This window comes from Phocoena sinus, chromosome 11 (genome assembly GCF_008692025.1).
Source record: "Phocoena sinus isolate mPhoSin1 chromosome 11, mPhoSin1.pri, whole genome shotgun sequence".
Lineage (NCBI taxonomy): Eukaryota > Metazoa > Chordata > Mammalia > Artiodactyla > Phocoenidae > Phocoena > Phocoena sinus.
The window spans coordinates 83,864,899-83,892,539 of record NC_045773.1 but is presented as its reverse complement, the minus strand read 5'-3'; the positions used below and the strand labels follow the sequence as shown (position 1 = coordinate 83,892,539).

The 27,641-nt window shown below is 39.5% G+C and overlaps 1 protein-coding gene and 1 long non-coding RNA gene across 18 annotated transcripts in view; one reads left to right on the top strand and one right to left on the bottom strand.

The window, feature by feature from the left end:
• LOC116761533 (cytidine monophosphate-N-acetylneuraminic acid hydroxylase) overlaps positions 1 to 27,641 on the bottom strand; it is a 258,069-nt gene that overhangs the window by 40,862 nt on the left and 189,566 nt on the right. For 5 of the 17 annotated variants that reach the window (XM_032647368.1, XM_032647365.1, XM_032647369.1 and 2 more), the window contains 3 exons: positions 13,645 to 13,742; positions 13,201 to 13,404; positions 9,707 to 9,798 (listed from right to left, as the gene is read on the bottom strand). In XM_032647368.1, coding sequence (XP_032503259.1) covers positions 9,707 to 9,798; positions 13,201 to 13,404; positions 13,645 to 13,652 — 304 coding nt within the window. In that variant the 5' untranslated portion in view covers positions 13,653 to 13,742. Of the gene's footprint in view, positions 1 to 9,706; positions 9,799 to 11,896; positions 12,068 to 13,200; positions 13,405 to 13,533; positions 13,615 to 13,644; positions 13,743 to 16,864; positions 16,927 to 24,553; positions 24,763 to 27,641 lie in introns of those variants that run through there. The other 12 variants (XM_032647362.1, XM_032647363.1, XM_032647361.1 and 9 more) reach the window with 7 other exon arrangements.
• LOC116761539 overlaps positions 1 to 27,641 on the top strand; it is a 102,433-nt gene that overhangs the window by 3,068 nt on the left and 71,724 nt on the right. The window lies entirely within an intron of this gene.

Here is a 27,641-nt window from a genome sequence, read left to right as displayed (position 1 = left end):
TTATGCTCTGGGCATGGACAGAGGTCACTGCTTATCTCATAGAAGCCAATTCTTTATGACTCTCTCTTCTTCCAGATTCTGGAAACTGCTCCCCCCTCATCCCTTTGGGCCTAAAGACAGATAATTTGGCTGTTATCAACTCCAGGTTACTCCACCTTCCCTGTGATTCTCCCACATCCACACCTTATAAAATATCCTTTGATGAAAACACGCTCTACAAATTATCCCAATTTGAGGGGGCCATCTTTTTTCCTTTTGTGAATATAACTAATACAATAAATAAGAATCGCTATCCTGAAACCCCAAATTCAGAAGAGTGATTACCTCTGGGGGATGAGGGGATATGTAACATGATCAAGGAAAGGTATTTAAAGATCTTCTGCTGTTAATGTTTTATGTCTTAAGCTGAGCACTGGGCACATGGCTGTTCACTCTGTTATTTTTATACCTTTTGAATATTGCTTAAGAATTTAATAGAAGCATATTAATTAATATTTTTCCTAGTAATAGTTATCAACTTATTTAATAGTAAAACACAATTGGCATTCTTAATAAAATCAGGAACACACAAAGGATGCTTAATAGCACTATTCTTATTAAACTATGTCCTTGAAAATGCAAGTGATATAATAAAGATACATCTTATTATTATTTCCAGGCTATATGATTGCCAGAAAACATTGTCGTGAAATAGAAAGAATGCTGGATTTGGAAACATCTGGGTTGGGATTATGACTGGGCTGCCTATTATCGGCAACCTGGGATGCAGTTTCCTGATCTGTAAAATAGGCTTATGATACATACTTTGCAGAGTTATATAATAAATCCTGTAGGGTCTAGCACTATGCCTGGCACAGAGAAGGGATTTAAAAAATAATATAATTATTACGGCAGTTATTTTACCTTCAAAGAATGAAGAGTTAAAAAGAAAGTTCAGTATTGGACAAACAAAATTATATACTAGCAAATACCATTTCAAAAATACAAGGTATTATGGAAGCCTCTCAGAAAACTGCATTGATATCCACTCTTAAGGATTTTCCTTCTTTAGAATTGTTCTCTCTCAAGAAAAGCAGAAAAAAATAAGAGTCTGTAACTCTTAACTGTTATTTCAAAGCAAACACCATAAAAGTTTTTATGCCCCTTGCACAAAGATAATGCATTTATGCATGGAAGTAAAGCATAACATCTGCCAACTCCCTGCCTCTATAAAGCAGGTGAATGTGTCATCCTTCTTTTGACTGCACAAACTGATGCAATCTAGGTTATTTGGGTTATAACTGAATATTTATCCAGAGGAACAAACAAATGGAATTCATTAAAATCTTTTTACAAGGAAGAATGATGAAGAAGAATTAGAGCAAAAACATTTTAGAAAACTATAATAATTAAATCATTGATTATTGGCATAAGGACGGTCAAGGAGAGGATCCTAATTAAATAACAGTTTAATATTCTAAGAGAGGGATCATAGATTGGTGGAAAAGGAAGGGCTAGCTAAGAATGGTGCTGTGCAACAGGTTAGCTAAGTATTCCAGTTGATTAAAGACACAAAGAAAAGCAACCAAGTGGTTAAAAAGTATGAAAAAATAGAATATCAAAGGGAGGACTTCGGGCTTCCCTGGTGGCGCAGTGGTTGAGAGTCCGCCTGCCGATGCAGGGGACACGGGTTCGTGCCCCAGTCTGGGAGGATCCCACATGCCGTGGAGCGGCTGGGCCCGTGAGCCATGGCCGCTGAGCCTGCGCGTCCGGAGCCTGTGCTCCGCAACGGGAGAGGCCACAACAGTGAGGGGCCCGCGTACCGCAAAAAAAAAAAAAAAAAAAAAGGGAGGACTTCTAAGTTTAATAGCAATGGAAACAAGTCCAATGGAAAATCTGAATAGATACAAATGTAAAATGAAAAAGTTCTACCACCAAAGAAAATTGGCAAACGTGTTTGGAAAATATTAGCAACATATTTGAGAAACAAGTGTAATTTAAAACAACAATGCTCTTTTTGACTCAAACAAGGAAAGTCTGAAAAATTAAGAATGCCCTGAGCTGGTAAGGCATGAAGAGAAAAGGCAGGCTTATTAACTAGTTAGAGGGAATAAAAACTGGTTCATTCTAGAAAATGGACTGTAATGTAATATATATTAAAGAATGGATGAATGAATAATGGACTCATTCATTCATTTAGTACCTCAAGTAAGGACGACTGTGCTAATCATATTTTTCAGTTCATGACACATGATATTCGGCCCAGGCAAAGCTACTTACTTACTTACTTACTTATTCCCTTTATCTCTGTTTCCCACTCTTATTTCCCCCTCCTCCCCTACAGGCTACAATTTGAAGGGTGCAAAATACGTATTATGTTGTATATGTGCATCTTTAGTTTCTATAAACAGTATTGGGTCTCCAGTCTGTTTCTTCGTCCTTTTCACTCAATACCCTGTTTTTAAGATGCATTCATGTTACCACGTGTACTTCTAGTCCACTTCCTCTAACTGCAGTTTAGTATTCCCTGGTTCACCACATTTTACTGATTCACTCTCCCAGTGGTGGACCCATAGACTCTGCCACAACAAGGTTTCTTTGGTATACAAAGAGGAATGAGAGTGATGGGTCGTGGCGTATTCATAAACCTCCCCTGACTAGTCACTGTCGGGTTCCTCTCTAGCGTGGCTGTACCAGCCACATTCCCAGCACAGGCATGACTATTTCTATACCCTTATATCTCTGACAACATTCCGTGGCACCTTCGTTTCTTTCTATCAGTCAAAAAGACATAGAGTAACACCTCATTGCTTTACTTTGCAGTTTTCTGATAATTAACGTGTTTGAGCATATCTTCATGTGCTTATTGACCTTTGCGGATTCTTCTGTAAAATGCTAGGTTCATATCCTTTCTGCATTTTTATATTGGGTTTCCTATCTTTTTCTTGTCAATTTGCATTACTTCCTCCTATATGCTAGATAATATTCCCTTGTTGGTTGCCAATATTGCAAAATAGTCACCCAAACTGTCATACATCTTTTAACTTTGTCCATGGTGTCCTCCAATTAGCAGAAATCTTTAGTGCTGATGAAATCACATTCACCAGGGTTTTGTGTGTTTGTGTGTGTGTGTTGGTGGGGGGGTTATTCTTTGAGCTGTACTTCTGAAGTGTTGTTTGAAGAGTCAGGAAGTGCCACCAATTTCTAGGTCACAAAGATATTCTACATGTAGATATTCTACATTTCTTCTGTTAGAAATGTAGATATTCTACATTTCTTCTGTTACTTTTACAGTCTGACCTTTTTCATTTAGGCTATTAGTCCATGTGAAGCCCATCTTTATGTTACGATGTATGAGGTGTTAAATATGGGTAAAAGCATTAATTAGTCATACCCTGTTGCCAGTAATTCACCTATCTTACAGAAAAAACTCCAAAAACAGAGAAATTCTTAAGCAGAAAGATCACAGTTTTGGTTTTGATGGAAAAAAAAAAAAAATCTGTGAACAGCCTAAATTCCAACAACAGAGAAATGGCTAAATAAATTATTTAAGTTAATATTTAATGTAAGCATACTTTAAAATTATGTATATATAGAATCTGACATAATATGACTAATATAATAGATTAACAAGACAAAAAACAGGATGCAAAAATAATATATAGAATAATTATAATTATTTGTAAAAGTATGCTTAAAAAGATGACTGGAAGTTGCAACAACTAGATAGAAAATCAACAAGGAAATAGAAGACTCAAACAACACTATAAACCAACCAGACCCAACAGACATAGACAGAACACTCCACCCAACAATAGAATACACATTCTTCTCAAGTACATGTAGAATATTCTCCACAAACCAGTACAAACCATATGTTAGGCCATAAAATAAAGTTAAAAGGATCAAGTCATATAAAGTATATTCTCTGACCACGATGAAATGAAATTAGATACCAATAAGAGGAGAAAGTTGGAAAATTCACAAATATGTAGAGATCAGACAACATACTTCTGAATACAAATGGTTTAAGGAGGAAGATCACAAGAAAAATGAGAAAATACTTTGTGACAAGGAAAAATGAAAACATAATATTCAGAAACTTACGGAATGCAGCTAAAACAGTGCAGTGCATAAAAGGAACACACCTATAATAAAAGAGATCTCAAGTAAAACACCGAACCTTCCACCTTATGAAATGAGAAAAAGAAGAGCAAACTAAACCCAAAGCAAATAAAAGGAAGGAAATATTTAAAAATTAGAGCTAAAATAAATGGAATTGAGATAAGAAAAACAAGAGAAAATCAATGAAAACAAAAGTTTGTTCTTTGAAAAGATTAACAAAATTTCCAATCCTTTAGCTAGACTAACCAAGAAAAAAGAGAAAAGGTTCAAATTACTAAAATCACGAATGAAAAGGGGGACATTACTATCAATCTTACAGAAATAAAAAAGAACATAAGGAAATATAATAAATATTATATATCAACAAATTGATAACCCAGACGAAATGGAGAAATTCCTAGGAAGAAACAAACTAACAAAATTGACTCAAGAAGAAATAGAATATCTGAGAAGACCCATAACAAATAAAGAGATTTAATTAGTAAACAAAAAACTTCACAAACATTAGCCCAAGCCCAGATGGCTTCACTGGTGAATTTGACCGAATGTCTAAAGAAGAATCAATACCAAACTTCACAAATTCTTCCAATAAACAGAAGAGGATGGAACACTTCCTAACTCATTTTATGAGGGCAGTATTACTACCCTGATCCCAAAATCAGACAAAGATATCACACACAAAAAACCACAGACCAATATTCCTTATGAATATAGACATAAAAGTCCTTAACCAAATATTAGCAAATACAATTTAGCAATATAAAAAATAATTATGACCATGACCAAGTGGGGTTTATGCCAGCCTGGTTCAATACAGGAAAAGCCATAGCGACAGAAAGTAGATTAGTGGTTGGCCAGGGGATGAAGGAAGAGGGGAATGGGACTGACTGCTAATAGTTACAAGGTTTCTTTTGGGGATGATGAAAATGTTCTGGAATTAGATAGTGGTGGTAATGGCACAACATGTGAAAATACTAAAAACCATTGAGTTGCACACTCTAAGAAGGTGAATTTTATGGTGCATGAATTATATCTCAGTTAAGAGAAGGAGGAGGAGAAGGCTGGGGAGAGGAAGGAAGGGGACCTCGGTGACAACCGGAAGAAAAGATACCAAAACAGGTGTTGTCTTGAGGTGATGGGAGTGCAAGTGAGCGTCTTCTTCCTTCTACTTTTCTGATTTTTACCTTTTTAATGATGACCATATATTGTTATTTATAATAATAATAAAATCAAATAATCTAAGTTCATACGAGATCAAGCCATCCTTCTCTTTCTTGGGATGTGGTAGGAAATCACTACAGTGTAGGTAGCACTGGACTGAAAAGTGGGCTCTGTTAACAAAATTTTCCACTCTCACAGAGAGTGGAAAATTTCCACTTTCTCAATTTTCCACTTTCCTCACTGGAGCAAAGGCTAAAAAATTTAGTGGTCTTGTTATTTCCAGCCCTCCACTGACCCTGCTGCCACCTCTAGCCCTGCCTTTCACCTGCCATAGCAGCAAACATCAGCCCTCTGCATCAGTTCCCAGCCTTGATCTATTTTCCAATTGATCCCATTTTCTGCTGGGTGGAAAATCCCTTCCTCCTGCTCCTAAGGTCCCAGTTACAGGGGTGATGTGCAGATTATTTGAGACATACATATACAAATAAAACATTATGCTCTGTGTACCAAGTTCTGAGAATTTAACAGCTATTCTTTTTTTTTTTTTTTTTTTTACCGTACGCGGGCCTCTCACTGTTGTGGCCTCTCCCGTTGCGGAGCACAGGCTCCGGATGCACAGGCTCAGCAGCCATGGCTCACGGGCCTAGCTGCTCCGCGGCATGTGGGATCCTCCCAGACCGGGGCACGAACCTGTGTCCCCTGCATCGGCAGGCGGACTCTCAACCACTGCGCCACCAGGGAAGCCCACAGCTGTTCACTTTCAAAATTCTTTCAACAATGCAATAAGATAGTTACTACCAATATTATATCCTAGTGAGGAAACTAAAGAACAAAGAGATTGACTAACTTGCCCCAAGTCATTTAATTGTGTGTTTGAGCATCAGGATCTGAGCCCAGGCTGCCCTGCACCATTCACTCTTAACCACTTTGCTATAATGTCTCACTATAGGTCTTGTCCAAAAGACTTAGAGGTTTTATAAAGGCCCCTAAGCAGCTATCAATTTCTGGGTTACATACTCATAAAGTTGATAGTCTATTGTCCTTTCACTTACACAAACAGTTTGATATGTTCAAACCTTTGCTTCTTACCTGTTTTCTGCCAAATAAATTTAACAGTATTTGTACAGTTCCTGCTAACAATGCAGTCTGCAGGTTTCCTAGGCTAGGTCAACAGACATGGAATGAGGCTTACTGGCAAAAGAACCTAGTAACCGAGACATCCCTTTGAGGGGCAGGGGGAGGATGAACTTGTAGTCAAAGCAATCAGCAACTTCCCCCAGAATAGCATTCTATCTCTTTTGGGGGGTGACCAGAAAAGGACATGCACCTCAGTAAGTGACACCTCTGCTCTGGGAACTGGGAGAATGCCTTTGCAGGTCAGACCTTCTTTAAAAAGTGATTAGGAGTTGGTCTCACCGAGACACCTGGGCAACACTGGCCCTGATAGCCTATTCCATATACAATAATTTGAGCCTGAAAAAGATGTAGAGGTAGTGTAATCAAAGTTCCCAGACTGGAGGTCCAGCCCAGGAAGCCCACTATTCAGCTCCCTTCACAGGTAACCAGTGGTAAGCCTGCCCCCGTCCATAAGTGCTTATGTATACATGTTTTTTCATAATAGGGCCATACTATATGTGATATTTATAATCTGCTTTATTTTTCAAAAGTCACTCTTATTATTTTAGTTTCTTCAATAGAATCACTTTTAAGACACAGTGGAATTATTTCTAGTGTTTAAATTGTTTTCAATTTTTCTCTTTTGTAGACAGTATTGCTGTGAATGAACATTCTCATAGCCGTATCTTTTGACATATCAGTGATTATTAAGATCTTAGGCATATGGTCTCGGATGTGGAATTGCCGGGTCAAAGGGATGCACCTTCTTCAGTGTGATAGGAAGCTCATCGGAGAGTTTTAAGCAGGGGAATGTCATGAATTTTTAAAATATCAGTCTGGTACTAACCAGCCTGAAACTAACACAACATTGTAAATCAACTATTCTCCAATATAAAATTAAATTAAATTAACAAAAATAAAATAAAATATCAAGCTGTGTGCTATAAGCAGGATGGACTGCAGGAAGCAAGCATGGAAGCAGGGAGGCCAGTTGTGCAGACAAAAGGTGTCTGTGACTTGCATTTGGTTGGAGACAGAGCAGACGGAGAGAAGTGGATGGATTCTGAAGGTGTTTTGGCACAGGATTTATTAATGGTTTGGATATGGGGGTTTAAGGAAAGAGAAGACTCAAGAGTGACCAGCAGGTTTTGTTCAGTTGAGTGGAAGCAGCGTCATTTACCAAGATGGAGAAGGCTGGAGGAGGAACAGGTCTGGAGATAAGGTGGGTTTGGCCATTAGGAGTTCTGTTTTGGCCGCAGCTTGTAATGCCTATTAGAAATCAATTCATGGGACTTCCCTGGTGGCGCAGTGGTTAAGATTCCATGCTCCCAATGCAGGGGGCCAGGGTTCGATCCCTGGTCAGGGAACTAGATCCCACATGCTTCAACTAAGAGCTCACATGCCGCAACTAAGGAGCTCACCTGCCACAACTAAGGAGCACACATGCCACAACTAAGACCCAGTGCAACTGAATTAAAAAAAAATATATATATATATATATATATATATATATATATATGTCAATTCATGTAGAACTCAATAGTTGGCCCTTCTTAACCACGGTTCCTCGCATCCACAGATTCAACCAACCTTGGCTGGTGTAGTCCTATAGTATTTACTATTGGAAAATATCCATGCAGTTCAAACCACATTGTTCAAGGGTCAGCTGCATATCAAGGACAGAGTGGGCCATTGGGCTGCATGCCGAGAGTTTGAGTACAATGGCCATGGCGAAGCGACCACTGAATTTAGCAAACTGGTGACCTTGACAGGAGCAGTGTTAGCGGAGTGGTAGGGATGGAAGCTCCACTGAGAGACGATGGGAGGGGAAGGAACAGAGACAACGAGTGTGAGATGCCTGTTTCAAGGGGTTTCGCTGTTCAGACATTTGGAGAAATGGAAACATAAGAGGGCTTATCTGAACACTAGGGCGCGTGCGCACGTGTGTGTGTGTGCCTGTGGGTTAATAGGCAAAGACGAAATTTATGATACAGGAGAGAGAAGGACAGCTGCAGGAGGGAAGTCCTCAAGTAGGTGTGAGGTGGGATCCAGTGTGCGAGAGCAGGGCGAGCCATAGGAGCAGGGTCAGTGCAGCCACTGTCAACTGTCACAGGAGTCAAGGAAGTATATGCAGGCACAGAGGCAGATGGGTTGAACAATTTGGTGGTAATGACTCTCCATTACTGAGTCCCATTACTGCATTGTCAATGTGAAGATAATGTGAGATAATTCACACAAAGTGCCTAATACTACACCTAACACACACTTAATAACATTCTGGATTAGGTCATGATTCTTCAACTACATTCAAGGCCCTCCCTACAATGTACCTTTGAAATCTTATGTTCTACTACTCTGATACACATACCCTGTACTCCAGCCAACTAAACTACACATTTGGCCCCAAATAAACTAAAACAGCCCAAGCTGTCCCCTCTACCAGAAATGTCCTCCTTTCTCTTCTCTGCCTGATGAAATTCTGCCCATCTTTCAAAACCCAACACAAATGCTATCTCTGGCATGAAGCTTTCTATGATTCCCCCAATTAGATCAAATCTATATTTTTATTCTTATAACAGACATTCTGAAACAGTGTGTGTGAGCAGTTTTAAGAATCTTCCCAAGTAACATTTTCTACTGATAAAACATGCTTTTAATCACCTAGGTCAAAGACAAATTTATTCCTATTATTAAGCCCTCCTTACTCATATTTCTACCTGCTTTCTTGAGTAGGAGGAAGGAAAAAGTAGAAGTGGAGCCAGCATACTGAGAATCACATGTAAACTGTAGCATCTTACCTATGCCAGAAAGAGCCATGGAATTTGAAGGACTTTATTTCCCAACCGAAACTGTGGCGTTTCATTATAACTGTTGAAAAGATCATGCACTTGAATATCTATCTTGTGTGTTTTCACTGATACAATATTCAGAGCCACTATTCTATAGTACACTGTACCAAAGAAACCTGTCAGAGTATCCCTGATCTTAGTTGTTCACAGGCTTGTCTTTGCCACCACCTCATGTTAATGTCATCTAATTTACACTGACTCTATCTTATCCATCTTTGTATCTCTTAATACCCAATACAATGTTTACACCTGGTAAGTTCTCATCAGATACTTACTGAACAAATGAATGAATGAAGGGATCTTTTGGAGAAATCCTGTTTAGAATTTTCAGTGTTAATTATTTTTAAAAGAGCTAATGTCCATAGTTTAAAATCAGGATATACTCAAAGCTTCAAGTGAGATTGGAAACAAGTTGACAAGAAGGACCCCAATGATAATAATAGCAGAAAACATTGATCGATATGGATTATATTTACCCAGTTCATCTTGACAGAAGCTGCCTGGAGGATTGATATACTTCATGGTGCTCACATCCAACTTCCAGTTGTGTTTTGTGCATCTAACAGACCTGGATGAAAAATTATACTTAGGTTTATGAAATGGTGAAAATAAAAATTCATCTTATTAGGCTTAAATGCATTATAAACAACTGTAGTTGGTTGAACATAAAATGCATGAAAGAAAAACTACTAATAGCTCATACTCAAATATCCAAGGAAATATAGATTAATCATCAGTAGGCAATTTTAAAAGTGAAGATAAATGCCATGTCACAAAATAATATGTGTTAGAGATCAACAGAGCCATCAGAATGAAGTCATCTTTAGGGATGGCTCTCATACAAAAGCTAAGTTGGTTAAGATTCAACTGGGGCCAATATGAGGAAAGAATGCAGTCATTAAGACATACCTATGATTTATAATCACTTTACAACCCTTAGCCCCTGGTATAGTGTGCTAAACCTAAGTTCAGCTCAAGTTTTCAGAAGAGAAAAGACTTCCTTAAAGTTTAAGATTTCAGAGCATGGTTGCCAGATAAAATACAGGATGCCCAGTTAAATATGAATTTCAGATAAATAAGAAATAATTTAAAAACACAACTCACACAATATGTGACATATACTGGAAAGTCATCATTTATCTGCAATTTAACTGAGTGTTCTGCGTTTTTATTTGCTAACTCTGGCAACCCTATTTCAGAATGAGAATCGGATTGCAGCAAAATAGAAGGCTTAGTAATTTTTTTCTATTTCTTACCAGACCACGAAGGGGGTTGTGGTGGTGGAAGATGAGGCATAAAAGTTCCATTTCCTCTCTATTTTGGTAGTGTTTCTCGTAAAGTTTTTTTTTTTTTTTCACAGTTAAAGAATTTTTTTTTACAAACAAATATGTCTCAAGCCGGAAACATCAGATTTTTTAATCTAACAATGTCTATTTTAACTTATATATCAGTAAATTACACTGATTTTTCCAAGTTTCATTGTATCAAGAATTTTTCACACTCTTTTCTAGTAATAAGGCAAAAAACATATTCCGCACTTCAATTTATAGAGGATTATTCTGAAACATCTACTTTCTCATCAATGAGTAACCAACAACATTTCAAAACTTGAGAACATTCCAAACGCAGCTATTCAACATGCTGGGTCATTAAAGGGGAAACGTGGCAGGATCTTAACTGTTCATAGGCAGCAAGTAGACAGGAGGGAGGCGACAGCTTCATGTGCAAAGAGGTTGGGAAAAGTTGTTAGATTTAGAAAATGAGAACCACAGCTTATGAGAGTTGCTGATGTTGGTTACGTGTGAAGAAGAAAAATGTAGGGAGGGTGGAAGAGGTAGGTCATTACTCTTGACTGTCTCCTAGGTGAGAGATTCCTCGGGTGAATTGCTACGCAGAGAAGCAGTCAAATTTGGAGCGATGGATGGCGGAGTATAGGGTGTGAGTTACTCTGAGGATGGTTTTTCAACACACCAATGCTTGGCGAGCTGCATCTGGGAATAAAGCTGGGAGAATGTGCAGGAGATAAAGCTGGTTCCTCATGTGCCAGAGCACTAAGACAATGCCAGCTCTAGGTTAGCCTGCCAACAGAATAGGGTGAAACTAGGATCCATCACCCCCAAGGCTTTGGGTGAAGGAGAGAAAGGCCAGCCTGTGGCAAAGCAATCACTCTGTTAAGATGAGCCAGCCAGGTTCAAGAACAATCTGAATTCCTGTAAATAACCTCTGTTCCTAAGCTACACTAGAAGCTCATGACAGAGTAATAATGATAAATGTCATTGACATTTATTGAGCACTTATCATATAGCCAGACATTGTTTTAAGTGCTTTATGTGTTTGAAATCATTTAATCCTCTCAGCAGTCAGACAGAGTAGGTAATACTCTCAATTTCACTGTATAGAGGAGAGAATTGAGGTCCAGAAAGGCTAAGAAACTTGTCCAAGGTCACGGAGCTGATAGGTGGTGGGGGCAGGCTTCTGAACAGGGCAGGTTGTGAGGAAAGATCATTGCTCCTAATCACAAAGCTGCAACACTTCCTTGAACGGCTGGCTTAGCGAGCACCACGTGAAAAGCCCACTAAGGAGAGAAAGGGAGAGAGGAAACGCGGAGTCCCCGAACCGCAACAGTCAGAAAACCTCAGGGTCCAAGAGTGCCTGCAGAAACTTACCAGTGACAGAACAAGCCATGTCTGAGGTTTCCCTAACTTGAATCCACCGAGAAGATGGAAGGGACTCCAAACACGGCTGTCAGCAAATAACCATGAGGCTCTCCTAGAGTACAGCTGTCGCTAAAACTGTGTCCCATGCAATACTTGCAACCTATCTATGCTAAAAATATATTAGTTATTTAACTGGGTGCCTTCTATTTGCCTAATCTAGCAACCCCATCAAAGGAGCCAAGCAAGCTACAGGTGCAACAGCGTTTATCAACATTTAGAAATCTAACAGTGTGTGTCTGGGCCCTGAAACTAAGTATGCAGTGAAGCAAATCTGTGTGCAGGTGTAAGAACATTCTAGACTTGGGTGATGGTCTTCTATACGATTATAGCAGGGAGCTCTTAGAAAACTACACAGCTCCCTCTGAGTCCACCTGCACTAAACTGCCCACAGATGACCCGAGAAATCAGCTCAACAACACGGTGGAAGTCAAGCCAGACGTGGGAATGGCTAAAAAGCACCCAGGTCAAGTTAGGCTGAAGCAGAGCTTGGAAAGGTGCGGTCAACCACTCATTCGTTGCCGGTGTTGACCATCAGGCTGACAAAGCATCCCTCACCCAGAACTCCCCCTGTCTCTGCCAGGCAGTGCTGATATCTCTTTGGCAGTCACTGAAAACAAACAAACAAAACCCACAACCATCCTGTCCTGGTATTGCTCCTGAACTGGGGAGGAAGGTGATCTATATTGTAGGCTTCATCAAGTGGCGGGAGACGGGTACCAGCACTAGTTCTTCCAAGAAATGATTAGAAGAGCTGCTGTTCAGGGCAGATACAGTTGGGGCTCTGCCATTTTGGGTTTTTAATCACCATGAGGCAGTCAAAGCAAGTCTATCTGCTCTCCAGCAGTGTTTGGATAAGGGCCTGCCCCACTCATACTTCTGGGGGAGTGGGAAAGGAAACCCAGAGGAGGCTTGAGTCCTGGAAGATAAAAGTTGTTACATATACCCAAGCACTCACACACACACACACACACACACACACACACACACACACACACACGTACCTTAGAAATTTCACTGTTTATCAAGCTAGGAATCAATTTTCAATTAGAGTTCTTAAGAGAGAGTGGGAAATTAAGTAAAGGTCATAACGTTTTGAGATCAGAGAGTTGCCTCAGTGAGCACAAGTAAAAGTTATGAATTTGCTAAAAGAAATAATTTGTCAGTTGGTTCATTTGATTTCTCAATGAACACATCTCCTGCCAAATCTAATTGTAAGAAGGGTCACCAGGGAGAAAGCAAAGGACGCGTGTTACCTTCCGTCTAAATCCTCGATATCTTTTATGAACAGGCCTCCTTGGTGCTTGCACATATTCTTGCATGCTCGCAGGTGGCTCTTACTTTTATATAAGATGTAATCTTTGCCAGTGCTCTTATTTCGAACAAAATTGATCCCTTCCTTGAGACTGGCAACTTCAGCAGGTGAGAGACACAACAGGATCTCAGTTGTTTGTTCGATGCTATGAAAACACGAACATTTTGAGAGGAAAGAGTGATACTGTTAGGTTTCAAGAGAGAACAATTTGGCATTGACACCTCAAAAACCTCTTTTTTATTAAAATACTTTTTAAGGCCATCCCTCCAAGTACCCAGGCCTGGTGGCACCTGACGGTGAATTTTCTCCCCTCCTTTCAATGTCCATCCTACTTGTTGAGGGTTTATCTCCACTTTCCCAGAGAGCTCATGCCCCTCTCACTTGCCTGCCCATGGTCTGTCGTTGCCTCTCTCTGGGTATTTCGGAAGAACTGCAGTTGCTCCTTCAGCTTCTATGACTCATTCGCTCTCAGGAGGCATTAGTCTGTGTGGGTAAAAAGGGTGTGGGCCCAGCTCAGTATTTCCGTCCTACTGCTTCCTCCTCTACCATATCTCTCTTAGAAGCCGAATTTTATATTTAGTTTCAAGAACCCAGTCTGCTCTCCCCAGCTTCATGCTTTTGTCTCTGCACCTGCTCTCCTTTCCCACTGAGAGTCATCCTTTAGGTTCAAACATAACTCAATCATCCCCTCCTTGGATAAGCCTTCCGAGCTACCCACCACCGACCCCCCCCGACCCCCAGGTCAAGTCTAACACTTCTTTTTTTTTTACTTTCCAGGAGACATTGAAATTTATTCTTTCTTTTAGTGAACATCTATCATCTCATATAGATATAAAATTAAAGATAAGATGAGAACTCTTAGCTGATTTACTCAACTTTCATATATAATGTGCAGTAGTGTTAGTTATGTTGATCCTGTTGTACACTACATTCTCAGTACTTATTTATCTTAAAACTGGAAGTTTGTACCTTTTGATCACCTTCATCCAAATCCTCTTCTCTCCACCCCCTGCCTCTGGTAACCACGAATCTGATCTCTTTTTCTATGAGGTTTTTTTTGTTTGTTTTTAAAGTATAATTGACCTACAACACTATGTTAGTTCCCAGTACACAATATAGTGATGCGATATTTCTATACATTTAAAAATGATCACCATGATAAGTCTAGTTATCATAAGTCTAGCACTTCTCAATGTGTATTACTATCTGTAGAACATTATAACCTAGTACCAGTGCACTGCCCTGCTTACTTGCACATAGATGCTTTTAAAAACACTCTATCTCTCTGCTTTTCTCTTCCCACCACTTAGCAGACTATCTTTAAGAGCTAGCTACTTAGAGATTGAACCAACTGCACTCAATCTGAATAATTTATAAAAAGCTCTAGCAGCAAAGCATTTGATCTCTCATATTTTTTCAAGGAAAATACAAATGTTACATTTCTCAAACCCCAATCTTTAAACAAACTCTTGTTATGATGCAACTCTGAATCATAGTGGAATATAATTTTTGCCAAGAGGGATTTCAAAATAACTTTTGGCATATCCATGGTATGAAATCTGGGTGCATGTTTAATTCTACATTCCACTCCAAACCAAAAGTGGTCAAAATTCTCTTCATGTGTTAATTTAAAATTGATTTGGAGCTCATGTACATTTGTGGCACTCTCACTTTCATTTTTGGAAGACTGCAAATTTCTCTTTTTTCTTAAAGATGAGGTTTTATGGGGCTTCCCTGGTGGCGCAGTGTTTGGGAGTCCGCCTGCCGATGCAGGGGACGTGGGTTCGTGCCCTGGTCCGGGAGGATCCCACGTGCCGCGGAGCGGCTGGGCCCGTGAGCCATGGCCGCTGAGCTTGCGCGTCCGGAACCTGTGCTCCGCAACGGGAGAGGCCGCAGTGGTGAGAGGCCCGCATACCGGGAAAAAAAAAAAAAGATCAGGTTTTATTTAATTAACTTTAATTAATTAATTGGCTGCATCAGGTCTTAGTTGCGGCACGCGGGATCTTTCACTGTGGCGCACAGGCTCCAGAGCGCATGGGCTCAGTAGTTGCGGCATATGGGCTTAGTTGTCCCACGGCATGTGCGATCTTAATTCCTTGACCAGGGATCAAATCGGTGTCCCCTGCATTGCAAGATGGCCCACCAGGGAAGTCCCACAAATTTCTTAAACAGGAAATTAAAATAATATAAAAAACACATCATAATAGAAAATAACAGGAAAGCTACTTCCAATTTTCTACTAATAAGGCAGAGCTCTATAATTGAGTATGATCCATTTCTTTAAAGCAGAGTCTCATTGTCACTTCTGTCCCAAATTCCTGGTAATTCTGTTCACAGCAGACTTTAAATGTTTCCAAATATATGTTTTAAATGTATTTGATAGAAAGGATTCCATGTTAAGCCTCATGAAGTTCTTTTATCTTTGTTCTTATGAGTACAAATATCTGACACCAAGCCAAAGCAAGCACTGAGGCAATTTCTGGAATAATTAGCCTAAAAGTGTAAAAAGGAAACCTTTCTAAATATTTTGTTTTACCTGATTGAATGAACCAGTTAGCCAAAGTTCTGTGTTAGATTCTAAGGCTTTCCATGCACTGTGTAAAGCAGGTTGAACTAACTACATCTTTATCAATTCCTTGAAAACGTATATTGGAACCTAAAGCAAAATTTTAAAATGTGCACTCCTATATACATGCTTTTGTGTATTTTTTAATGGTTAGCTTTACCCAAAAGTCAATTTTTAAAGCTATTAAAATTGGATTGGATTCCATTAAAATCAGGAAAGTAAAATTGTAGTCAGTTCTGGCTTGGGTATAAATAAAATATTTAAACTAAAATGACGTGAGTTTTAGTACACCTACTTTTCAACATTTCATTGTTTTTTCAAATACTTTAATGTTTGTGAAAAAATAATTATTAAAAAATACACAAAAGCATTTATATAGGGATGTACATTTTTGCCTTTTGCCTCAGACTTGGTGGCATGGCATTGCAGTGCAGCATCCTGTCTTTAAAATTTTGATATTTTGTTTGTCATGAAGTTTTGGCTTTAGCTTTGATTTTTAAAAATATTATGTTAATGATATTCATCTTGATTATATTCATCTCATGAAGCCAGGAATCCTCCAGAAGTTTAAGCTCTGAGAAAAAGGGCTAGAGGAAGAAAAGGCAATTCACTGAGAATTGTCAATCTATAAATGCATGTTGCTACCCATAATTTCTTTTTTTTTTAACATCTTTATTGGAGTATAACTGCTTTACAATGGTGTGTTAGTTTCTGCTTTATAACAAAGTGAGTCAGTTATACATATACATACGTTCCCATATCTCTTCCCTCTTGCGTCTCCCTCCCTCCCACCCTCCCTATCCCACCCCTCTAGGTGGTCACAAAGCACTGAGCTGATATCCCTGTGCTATGCGGCTGCTTCCCACTAGCTATCTACCTTACGTTTCATAATTTCTTAATTAGATTAGTTTTGTTTTAAATGGGAAGATGTTCAGTATTCTGTTCACAGGGATGTAAACTCCATGAAAGCTGAGGTATAAAGTGTCTGTCACATGGTAGGTGCCCAGTAAATATCTGGCTAATAAAGGGATACACTCACAAGAATGAAATATGTACTGGATGTAGACAAATGATGTGAAAATGCTTCCAAAGGTCACAGATCTGTTAAGGAAAAAATCAAATTAATGGCACATACAAGTTTTGAAAAGCAACTTAAGGGAATTCCCTGGTGGTCCAGTGGTTAGGACTCAGCAGTCTCATTTCCCGAGGCCCCAGGTTCAATCCCTAGTCGGAGAACTAATATCTTATAAGCCGCGTGGCGCAGCCAAAAAAATAATAATAATAATAAAAAGCAACTTAGGAGCGTTGTTGTTGTTGTTGTTTTTAATCCCATGAAAAAGCAGAGTATTTCCTCATTTATTCAAATCATCTTGTTTGCTCTTTATTATGGTTTTGAAAATTTACTTTTTCATAGCTAATTCTTAGATATTTTATAGCTGTTGCTGCTGTTGTAATTGGTTTCATTGTAATTTTATTTTTGGATCAGTTATTCTTGGTAGAGAGATGTAACAAATTTTTTAAAAATTGCTTTACTGCACTTTAATTGTTTTACTACATTTAATGCAAAACTGATCATCTTAACCATTTTTAAGCATACATTTCAGTAGTGTTAAGTATATATGCATTGTTAAGTGCAACAAAATTCCAAAATATTTTATCTTGCAAAACCAAAACTCCATACTCATTATATAACAACTCCCCATTTCCCTCCCCCCGCCAAACCCCTGTTAACACCATTCTACTTTCTGTTTCTATGAATTTGACTACCTTAGCTACTTGATATAAGTATAATCATACAGTATTTGTCTTTTTGTGATCGGCTTATTTCATTTAGCATAATGTCCTCAAGGTTCATCTATATTGTAACTAACATGTACGAACAGGATTTCTTTCCTTTTTAAGGCTGAATAATATTCCATTGTGTGTGTGTATCATATTTTGTTCAGAAAATATTTGCAAAAGATATATCTGATAGAGGACTGTTATCCAAAATATACAAAGAACTCTTAAGACTCAACAACAAGAAAACAACCCAATTAAAAAATGGGTCAGAATGGGGAGTGGCCAAAATAGTGGAGTAGGAAGAACTTGAGCTCACCCCCTCCCATGGGCACACCAAAATTACAACTATTTACAAAGCAACTATCAATGAGAAAGACTGGATGACTAGAAGAAAAGATCTTCTACAATTAAAGATATGAAGAAGGAATCACAATGAGACCGGTGGGAGGGGTGGAGACATGGTACAGCAAGACTGGCCAACACCAGTTCCAGGAAACCTTTGGCTCCTCACCAGTGGGTCAGCACGAGCCCCGGGACCCAGCTTCACCCACTAGAGGGCTGACACCATCACAGAAACCCTGCAGCTCGTCAGCCACCTGCCCTCGGATCCAGCCCCACTTGCTAGTGGGCCAGCACTGCTTTGGGACCCCCTGGGGCTCTGTAGCCAGCAGCCCCATGACTCAACCCAGCCCAATAGCTGGCAAACTCCAGGACACCTCAAGGCCCTCAACCCGTGGCACTGGATCTGGACCCACTCACCAGTGCTTTAGCACTAGTGCTCGGATCACCAGGGCTCTTCAGTCAGCCAGCCTGTGACCTAGTCCTGCCCATTGCTGGCTGAAACAGCCCCATGAGAACTTGGGTCCCCCAGGCAGCCACCCCAAGTTCTGGCCCTACTCACTAATGGGTCATCACTAGCCCTGGGATCCGGCCTCACCCAACAGGGGCCTGACTTCTGCCTCTGGAACATTACAGCCACTCAGCCAGCTACCTGGGAATCTGGGCCCACCCACCAGTAGTCCAGCAGTAGGCACAGCACCCACCAGGGCTCTTCAGTTAGCCTCCCCATGCCCCAGCCTCACCCAACAGCTGGCCAACACCAGCTCCAGGACACCATGGGACTGTCATCCAGTCACCCTATATCCAGCCTCATCCACCATGGGACTAGTACCAATCCTGGGAACCCCATGGTCCCACAACCAGCCACCCGGGACCCAGTGATCAGCTACCCTATATCAAGCCCTTTGGAACAGCTGTCTGACATCAGCTCCAAGACATGTTGGGCCCCTAAGCAAGCCACCCTGAGATTCGTCCACACTTTCCAGTGGGCCAGCACTAGCCCCAGGACTCCCCGGGGCTCTACAGCCTCCTGACCCGGCCCCAGGCAATAGTTGGCTGACAGCAAGTATAGGACACCTTGGGCCCCTCAGCCAGCCGCCCAAGGATCCAGCCCTCCACACCAGTAGCCCAACACTAGCTCCTGAACCCTCTGGGGCTTTGCTGTCACCTGCCCAGTGTCCCAACCTCACCCAACACCTGGCTCACACCATTTCCAGGATACCTTGGACACCTCAGCCAGCTGTCCTGAATCTGTACACTCACCTGTTGGCCAGCACTAGCACCAGGAACTGGTCTCACCCACCAGCAAGCCAATATCAGCCCTGGAAACCTCACAGCCTTGTAGCCTGCAGCTAGCCACCCTGGGACCCAGCTCCACCCACCAGGGGTTCTGCACTAGCCCCAGGATTCCCTAGGGTTCTGCAGTCAGCTGCCCCTGTGGCCTACCTCTGCCCACCAGCTGACCAACACCAGCTCCAGGACACTTTGAGCCCCTCAGCCATCTCAGGATCTGGCCTCACCCTTCCATGGGCTGGCAGCTTTCTCACTAGGTGTGGTCTGGCACCACACTGAGCTGCAGGCCAGCCAAGCCTATCAGAGTGCCCATAGTAATAAGCTCACCCCAACAGTACGGCTCAGGCAACCAACATAGAGGGCACCCCTAGAACATAGCTCCGGTGACCAAAGCGGTGTGCACTGCTGGGCCCCATAGGACATCTCCTACATAAGGCCACTCCTCCAAGATCAATAGTGTAACTGACCTACCTAATACCTAGAAATAAAAACAGAGAATTCAGCAAAATGAGGTGACAGAGGAATATATTCCAAACTATGGAATAAGATAAAACCCTGGAAGAACTAAATGAAATGGAGATAAGCAATCTGCCTGATAAAGAGTTTAAGTTAATGATCAAAAAGATGCTCAGGGCTTCCCGGGTGGCACAGTAGTTAAGAATCCACCTGCCAATGCAGGGGACATGGGTTCAATCCCTGGTCCGAGAAAATTCCATGTGCCGTGGAGCAACTAAGCCCATGTGCCACAACTACTGAGCCTGTGCTCTAGAGCCCACGAGCCACAACTACTGAGCCCGCATGCCACAAGTACTGAAGCCCATGCACCTAGAGCCCATGCTCTGCAACAAGAGAAGCCACCACAATGAGAAGCCCACACACCGCAGTGAAGAGTAGCCCCCACTCATCACAACTAAAGAAAGCCTGTGCTCAGCAACAAAGACCCAACTCAGCCAAAAATAAATAAATAAATAAGTAAATTTATCTTTAATAAAAAAGGATGTTCAAAGAACTCGAGAGAAGAATGGATGAACAAAATCAGAAGTTGGAAGTTTTTAACAAAGAGTTAGAAAATATAAGCAAGAATCAAATAGAGCTGAAGAACACAATAACTGAAATAAAAAATACATTAGATGGAATTGGGGACACAGTTCTTGAGGTGCTAGCCTACTGTGTTCCCTCTTTGCCTGGCAAAGAAATAAAGCCACTCTTTCTTTCTCCTCCATAAAAAAAAAAAAAAAAAATTAGATGGAATCAACGGTGGATTAGATGATACAGAGAAATTGATCAGTGAACTGGAAGACAGAGTGGTGGAAATCACTCAAGCTGAACAGAAAAAAAGAAAAAAAAATTGTTTAAATGAGGACAGCTTAAGAGACCTGGAACAACATCAAGCATCCTAACATTCACCTTATAGGAGTCCCAAAGGAGATGAGAGAAAGGGACAGAAAACATATTTGAAGATATAATAGCTGAAAAACTTCCCTAACTTGGGAAAGGAAACAGGCATTCAGGAAACACAGTGTCCCCAACAAGATCAACCCAAAGAGGACTACACCAAGACACACTGTATTTAAAGTGCCAAAATTAAAGATGAAGAGAGAATATTAAATCAACAAGGGAAAAGCAACTAGTTATGTACAAGGGGAATTCCATGACTATCAGTTGACTTTTCAACAGAAACTCTGCATGCCAGAAGGGAGTGGCACAATATATTTAAAGTGATAAAAAAAAACTTACAACGAGGAAAACTCTACCTGGCAATGCTATTATTCACCTTTGAAGGGGAAATCAAGATTTTACAGACAAGCAAAAGCTGAGTTCAGCACCACCAAACCACCTTTACAAGAAATGTTAAACGGACTTCCCTAAGTAGAAAAGGAAAGGCCACAACTAGAAATATGAAAATTATGAAAGGAAAAAATTTCATTGGTAAAGGCAGAATACTGAGAAGGTAGTAGATATAAAACACTTATAAAGCTAGTAGTAGGAAGGTAACGTCAAAGTAGTAAAACAATCTATATCCACAATAGTAGTTAAGGGACACACAAAACAAGATGTAAATATGGTGTCAAAATACAGAGGGGTGGGTAAGAAAGCAGAGTTGTTAAAATGCATTCTAACTTAAGAGATCAGCAACTTAAAGCAATTGACCATATATATAGATTGCTATATATAAACCTCATGGTAACCACAAACCAAAACATCTGTAATGCATACACACACCCAAAAGAAAAAAAGAACCCAAACATAACACTAAAGATAGACATCAAATCACAAGGGGAAGATGGCAAAAGAACTACAAAAACAACCAGAAAATAATTAACAAAATGGCAATAAATACATACCTATCAATAATACTTTAAATGTAAATGGACTAAATACTTCAATCAAAAAACATAGAGTGGCTAAGTGGATACAAAACAAGACCTATACATATGCTGCCTACAAGAGATTCACATCAGATCTAAAGACACACAAAGAACTGAAAGTGAGGGGGATGGAAAATGGTATTCCAAGCAAATGGAAACAAAAAAGAAAGCTGGGGTAGCAATAATCAGACAAAATATCAAGTATCTTTCCCAGCCACAACACTATGAAGCTAGAAAATCAACTACAGAAAAAGAACTGCAAAAACAAATACATGGAGGCTAAACAATATGCTACTAAAAAAAAACCAATGGGTCACTGAAAAGAATCAAAGTAGAAATCAAGAAATACCTGAAAGATAAATAAAAACAAAAACACAATGATCCAAAATCTATGGGATGCAGCAAAAGCAGTTCCAAGAGGGAGAATTTATAGGAATAGAAATAAATCTGAAATAAATAACCTAACCTTACACCTAAAGGAACTAGAGAAAGAAGAACAAACAAACCCAAATTTAGTAGAAGGGGGAAAAATCATAAAATCAGAGCAGAAATAAATGAAATAGAGTGCTAAAAATATAGAAAAGATCAAATAAAACTATGAACTGGTTATTTAAAAAGATAAACAAAATTGATGAAAATTAGCCAGGCTCATCAAGAAAAAGAGAGGGCTCAAGTAAATAAAATCAGAAAATGAAAGAGAAGTTACAAACAATACCACAGAAATAAAGGGATCATAAGAGTATTACCATGAACAATATATATGCCAATAAAATGGACAACGTAGGAGAAAGACAACTTCCTAGAAATGCACAATCCCCCAAGATTGAATCAGGAAGAAATAGAAAATGTGAATATACTACCAGTGATAAAATTGAACCAAAAAGAAAAAACCCAACCAACAAAAGTCCAGGACCAGATGGCTTCACAGGTAAATTCCTACTAAACATTTAAATATGAGTTAACACCTATCCTTTTCAAACTGTTCCAAAAATCACAAAAGAAGGAATGCTTCTGAGCTCATTTTACAAGACCTGCATCATGCTGATACCAAAACCAGACAAAGATACCACAAAAAAGAAAGTTACAGGGTCAAAATCACTGATGAACATAGATGCAAAAATCATCAACAAAATATTAGCGAACTGAATTCAACAACACATTAAAAGGATCATACAACATGATCAATGGGATTTATCCCCAGGGATGCAATAATGATTCATTTTCCACAAATCAATCAATGTGACGTACCACGTTAACAAACTGAAGAATAAAACAACCATATGATCATCTAAATTAATGTAGAAAAACCTTTTGACAAAATTCAACATCCATCTGTGATTAAAAAAAAAAACTGTCAACAAAGTGGGTATAGAGGGAACATACAACATAATAAAGGCCATAAATGACAAGCCCACAGCTAACATCATACCCAATGGTGAAAAGCTGAAAATATTTCCTCTAAGATCAGGAACAGGACAAGGGTGCCTACTCTCACCATTTTTATTCAACACAGTATTGGAAGTCATAGCCACAGCAATCAGAACAAGTAAAAGAAATAAAGGACCATCCAAATTGGAAAGGAAAGGAAGTAGAACTGTTAGTGTATGCACATAATATGATACCAAAACCCTGTAAATTGCCACCAAAAAAACTACTAGAACTCATCAATGAATTCACTATAGTTGCAGGATATGAAAATGAATATATAGAAACCTAGTTGGGTTTATATACACTAACAAATGAACTATCAGAAAGAAAAATTAAGGAAACAATCCCATTTACAGTCATGTCAAAAAAAAAAAAAGCCTAGAATAAATCTAACTAAGGATGTAAAAGACCTGTATTGTGAAAACTATGACACCTATGAAAGAAAATTGAAGATGACACAAACAAATAGAAAGATAAACTATGCTCATGGATTGGAAGAATTAATATTGTTAAAATGACCATAGGACCCAAGGCAATCTATAGGTTTAGTGCAATCACTTTCCAAGATACCAATGGCATTTTCCACAGAATTTTAGCAATACACACACAAATATATATATATATATATATATATATATATATATATATAAGCCTCAATAATTCCACTTCCAGAAATTTATCCTAAGGAAATAGAGACGCACATGACAAAGATAATCATTACAGAATTATTTATAACAAAATTATATTATAACAAAATATACGACACAACCTAAAGTTCTAGCAATAGGAAATTGGTTCAGTAAATTAGAGTATATTAACACAAGTAAATGATAGGCATCATTTATAGATCAATGTTTAAGGCTATTAGAAATGCTCCTAATATAAAATGAGAAAAAAGGGATACTGAAGTGTATATACAGCAAATCTCTATTTAACAAAAAAATTTAATAAATATAATTTTTATGAAAAAGGGTAGAGGAATACTCTAAAATGTTAAATGTATCTCAACAGATGATTAGATTATTTTCTTTTGTTTATCTGTATTTTCAATTTCTTTTCAAAGCATTTATTTCAAATTATATTGCTTATATAATTTTATTAAATTATATATTTAATATATAAGAAGAAGAAATTAGGCAAGTCAAGAAATTTAATGAGCTTCTTACAGAAGACTCTAAAAATCATTAATATAAAATTCTTAAAGCACTGGCATGACTCAGCAAGATAGAAAATCAATGAAGTAACTTAATTAAAACAAAAGGTGTAGTCAAGATTAAAAGCTTCAGCATACACCAGTCTCTGCAACCTGTTGCAAGTGGCATGCCAAAGTTAGGAAGAGCAAACCACAGACAGCTGCCTACCCTGCCTGGGGGCTGTACTCAGGGCTCAGAGTCTGGTGATGGCCCCTGCCCCATGTCCATAAATACCAGCAGGGACCATGGCCTACCCTGCAGAACACTCAGCAGGGCTCACCCTGAAGCATCCGAACAAGCTGGACCCAGGCATGACGAGCTCACCTAGTGATATAGTGTGCTAGTCAGCAGACAAGGCAGGCTCCTCAGTTCTCTGGAGTCTAGGCTGAGAGCAAATTTCACTCAAAAGTGAGACACTGGAACCATGCTACAGTAAGTACAACCCCCTTGGGGGTAAATAACAACTCCAGGACTGGCAGATTGACACTGTGTCCTCTCTCAGGATAAGTTTCTATTCAAGGAAGATCTGGAAACTAAAAAAAAAAAAAAGTGAATATAAATTCTCAGTTTTTATTACAGGATCTACTAGTTGACTAGGAAATTTTCCAAATACTTAAGAAAACATATCAACTGGGTGAAGGGGAGGGAATATCTTAATTTTGAAATGGCCTCATTAGCCTACTAGAATTCTTTGAATGGGTAAAAACAATATGATTACAGTAAAACTAGTAGACAGCATTTCTGTAGATTTTAAATGCCCAAATTCCACCAAAAAACAAACCAAAAAAACCCTGAATTCCACAGAACTTGGGCAAATGTTATGGTGTGTGTGTGTGTGTGTGTGTGTGTGTGTGTGTGTGTGTGTGTGTGTGTTTATGTGACTGTCACTTATGGGGACCCATGAAACAGTGGAGTTTTGAAACCCATTGACCAGTTCTGGACTAGAGCTTAATGCTTTCATAAATTACCTAGAATGGTAGTTCCCAATCTACATATTGTTCCCAATGACCAGCCATTAAAAACACCACTGTTGGTGTTTTTAATTTTAATTTTAATTTAAAATGGAGGTCTATACTCAAAACGCTTTAGTAACCAATGATCAGTAACAAAATGAATAGCCCAATTAGGAATAGTGAAAGGATTTGAATAGACATTTCTCCAAAGAAGATATATGAATGGTCAGTAACACACATGAATAGAAGCTTCACATCATTAGTCAAGAGGGAAACACAAATCAAAACTACAATGAGCCAACACTTCACATCCATTAGGATGGCTATAATAACAAATACAGGTAGTACTAGTGTTGGTGAGGATGTAGAGAAACAGGATCCAACATCTATTGCTGGTGGGACAACTGAAAACAGTTTGGCATATTCTCAACATGTTAAACATATAGTGTCTATAGGATTCAGCAATTCAACTCCTAGGTCTCTACCCAAAAGAACTGTGGGACTCTGGTGGCGCAGTGGTTAAGAATCTGCCTGCCAAAAAAAAAAAAAAAAAGAATCTGCCTGCCAATTCAGGGGACCCAGGTTCGAGCCCTGGTCCAGGAAGATCCCACAGGCCGTGGAGCAACTAAGCCTGTGCACCACAACTCCTGAGCCTGTGCCCTAGAGTCCGTGAGCCACAACTACCAAAACCTGCGCGCCTAGAGCCCATGCGCCGCAGCAAGAGAAGCCACCGCAATGAGAAGCCTGTGCACCACAACAGAGTAGCCCCTGCTCGCCGCAACTAGAGAAAGCCCGTGTGCAGCTACGAAAACCCAACGCAGCCAAAAATAAGATAAATAAATTAAAAAAAAAGAAAAGGAGATTGAGAATTAAAAACAAAACAAACTGGAAACATATGTCCACATAAAAACTTGTACATGAACATTCATTTAGCTAATTATTCATAATAGCCAAAAAGTGAAACAACCCAAATGTCCATCAGTTGATTAGTGGATAAATAAAATGTGTATGTCCACACAATGGAATACATGTACCCTTGAACAGTGTGGGGGCTAGGGATGCTGACCCTCTGAGCAGTTAAAAATCTGCACATAACTTTATAGTTCGCCGTCCACACTTCCTCATCCACAGAGTCAACCAATGCTGGAGAGCGTGTAGTACTGTATTTACTTTTTTTTTTTTTTTTTTTTTGCGGTACGTGGACCTCTCACTTTCGTGGCCTCTCGCGTTGCGGAGCACAGGCTCCGGACGCACAGGCTCAGCGGCCATGGCTCACGGGCCCAGCCGCTACGCGGCACGTGGGATCTTCCCAGACCGGGGCACGAACCCTTGTCTCCTTCATCGGCAGGCGGACTCTCAACCACTGCGCCACCAGGGAAGCCTGTATTTACTATTTTTAAAAATCTGTGTATAAGTGGACTAGCACAGTTCGAATCTACATTGTTCAAGGGTCAACTGTACTATTTGGCAATAAAAAGGAATGAAGTAGTGATTGATACACACTACAACATAGATGAACCTCAAAAAATCATGCTAAGTGAAAGAAGCCAGACACAAAAGACCACATATAGTATAATTCCATTGATGTGAACTATCCAGAATAGGCACATCTATAGAGATAGACAGTAGATTGGTAGTTACCAAGGGTGGGAGTAGAGGTGTGTATGGGAATGGGGAGTGACTGATGGTTGGGCATTCTTTTTGGGGAGTGATGGAAAGAGTCTAAAATTAGATTGTGGAAATAGATGCACGACTCTGCAAATATACTAAAGATCATTGACTGGTACAATTAAATCAGGTCAATTTCATAGTACTAAATCATATATCAATAAAGATATTTTCAAAAAAAGAAAGGGGCACGTGAGAGAATTCTGGGGTGCTGGTATGTAATGTTATTATTTTTGACCTGGGGTAAACTGGTGTTTGTTTTATAAGTGTTAAATTTTATAAACTTTTCTTATGTACATTATATTGCACAATAAAAATAATGGAGAAGCTGATATTTTAAACATGCTCTTTCAAAGCATATGCACACCTCACTTATTCTGATGTATACAGTCGTCCCTCGGTATTTGAGGGGGATTGGTTCCAGAACCCAAGCAGATACCAAAATCTGCAGATGCTCAAGTCCCTTATGTAAAATGGCATAGTATTTGCATATAACCTACACACAACCTCCCAGATACTTTAAACCATCTCTAGATTACTTATAATATCTAATAAAATGTAAATGCTATGTAAATAGTTGATGGGGTAGGGTTGGGGGCAGCAATTTCAAGTTTTGCTTTTTACAACTTTCTGGAAGTTTTTTTTCAAATATGTTTGATCCCAGGTGGTTGAATCCATGGATGTGGAAGGGTAAAGCTTGCCCTCCCAGGAGGGAGCAGCCCACTCCTGCCACCAGCTATAATCAATGCATAAGGTCCTACCATGAACATATTTGGCTCTTTTAAGTCTGC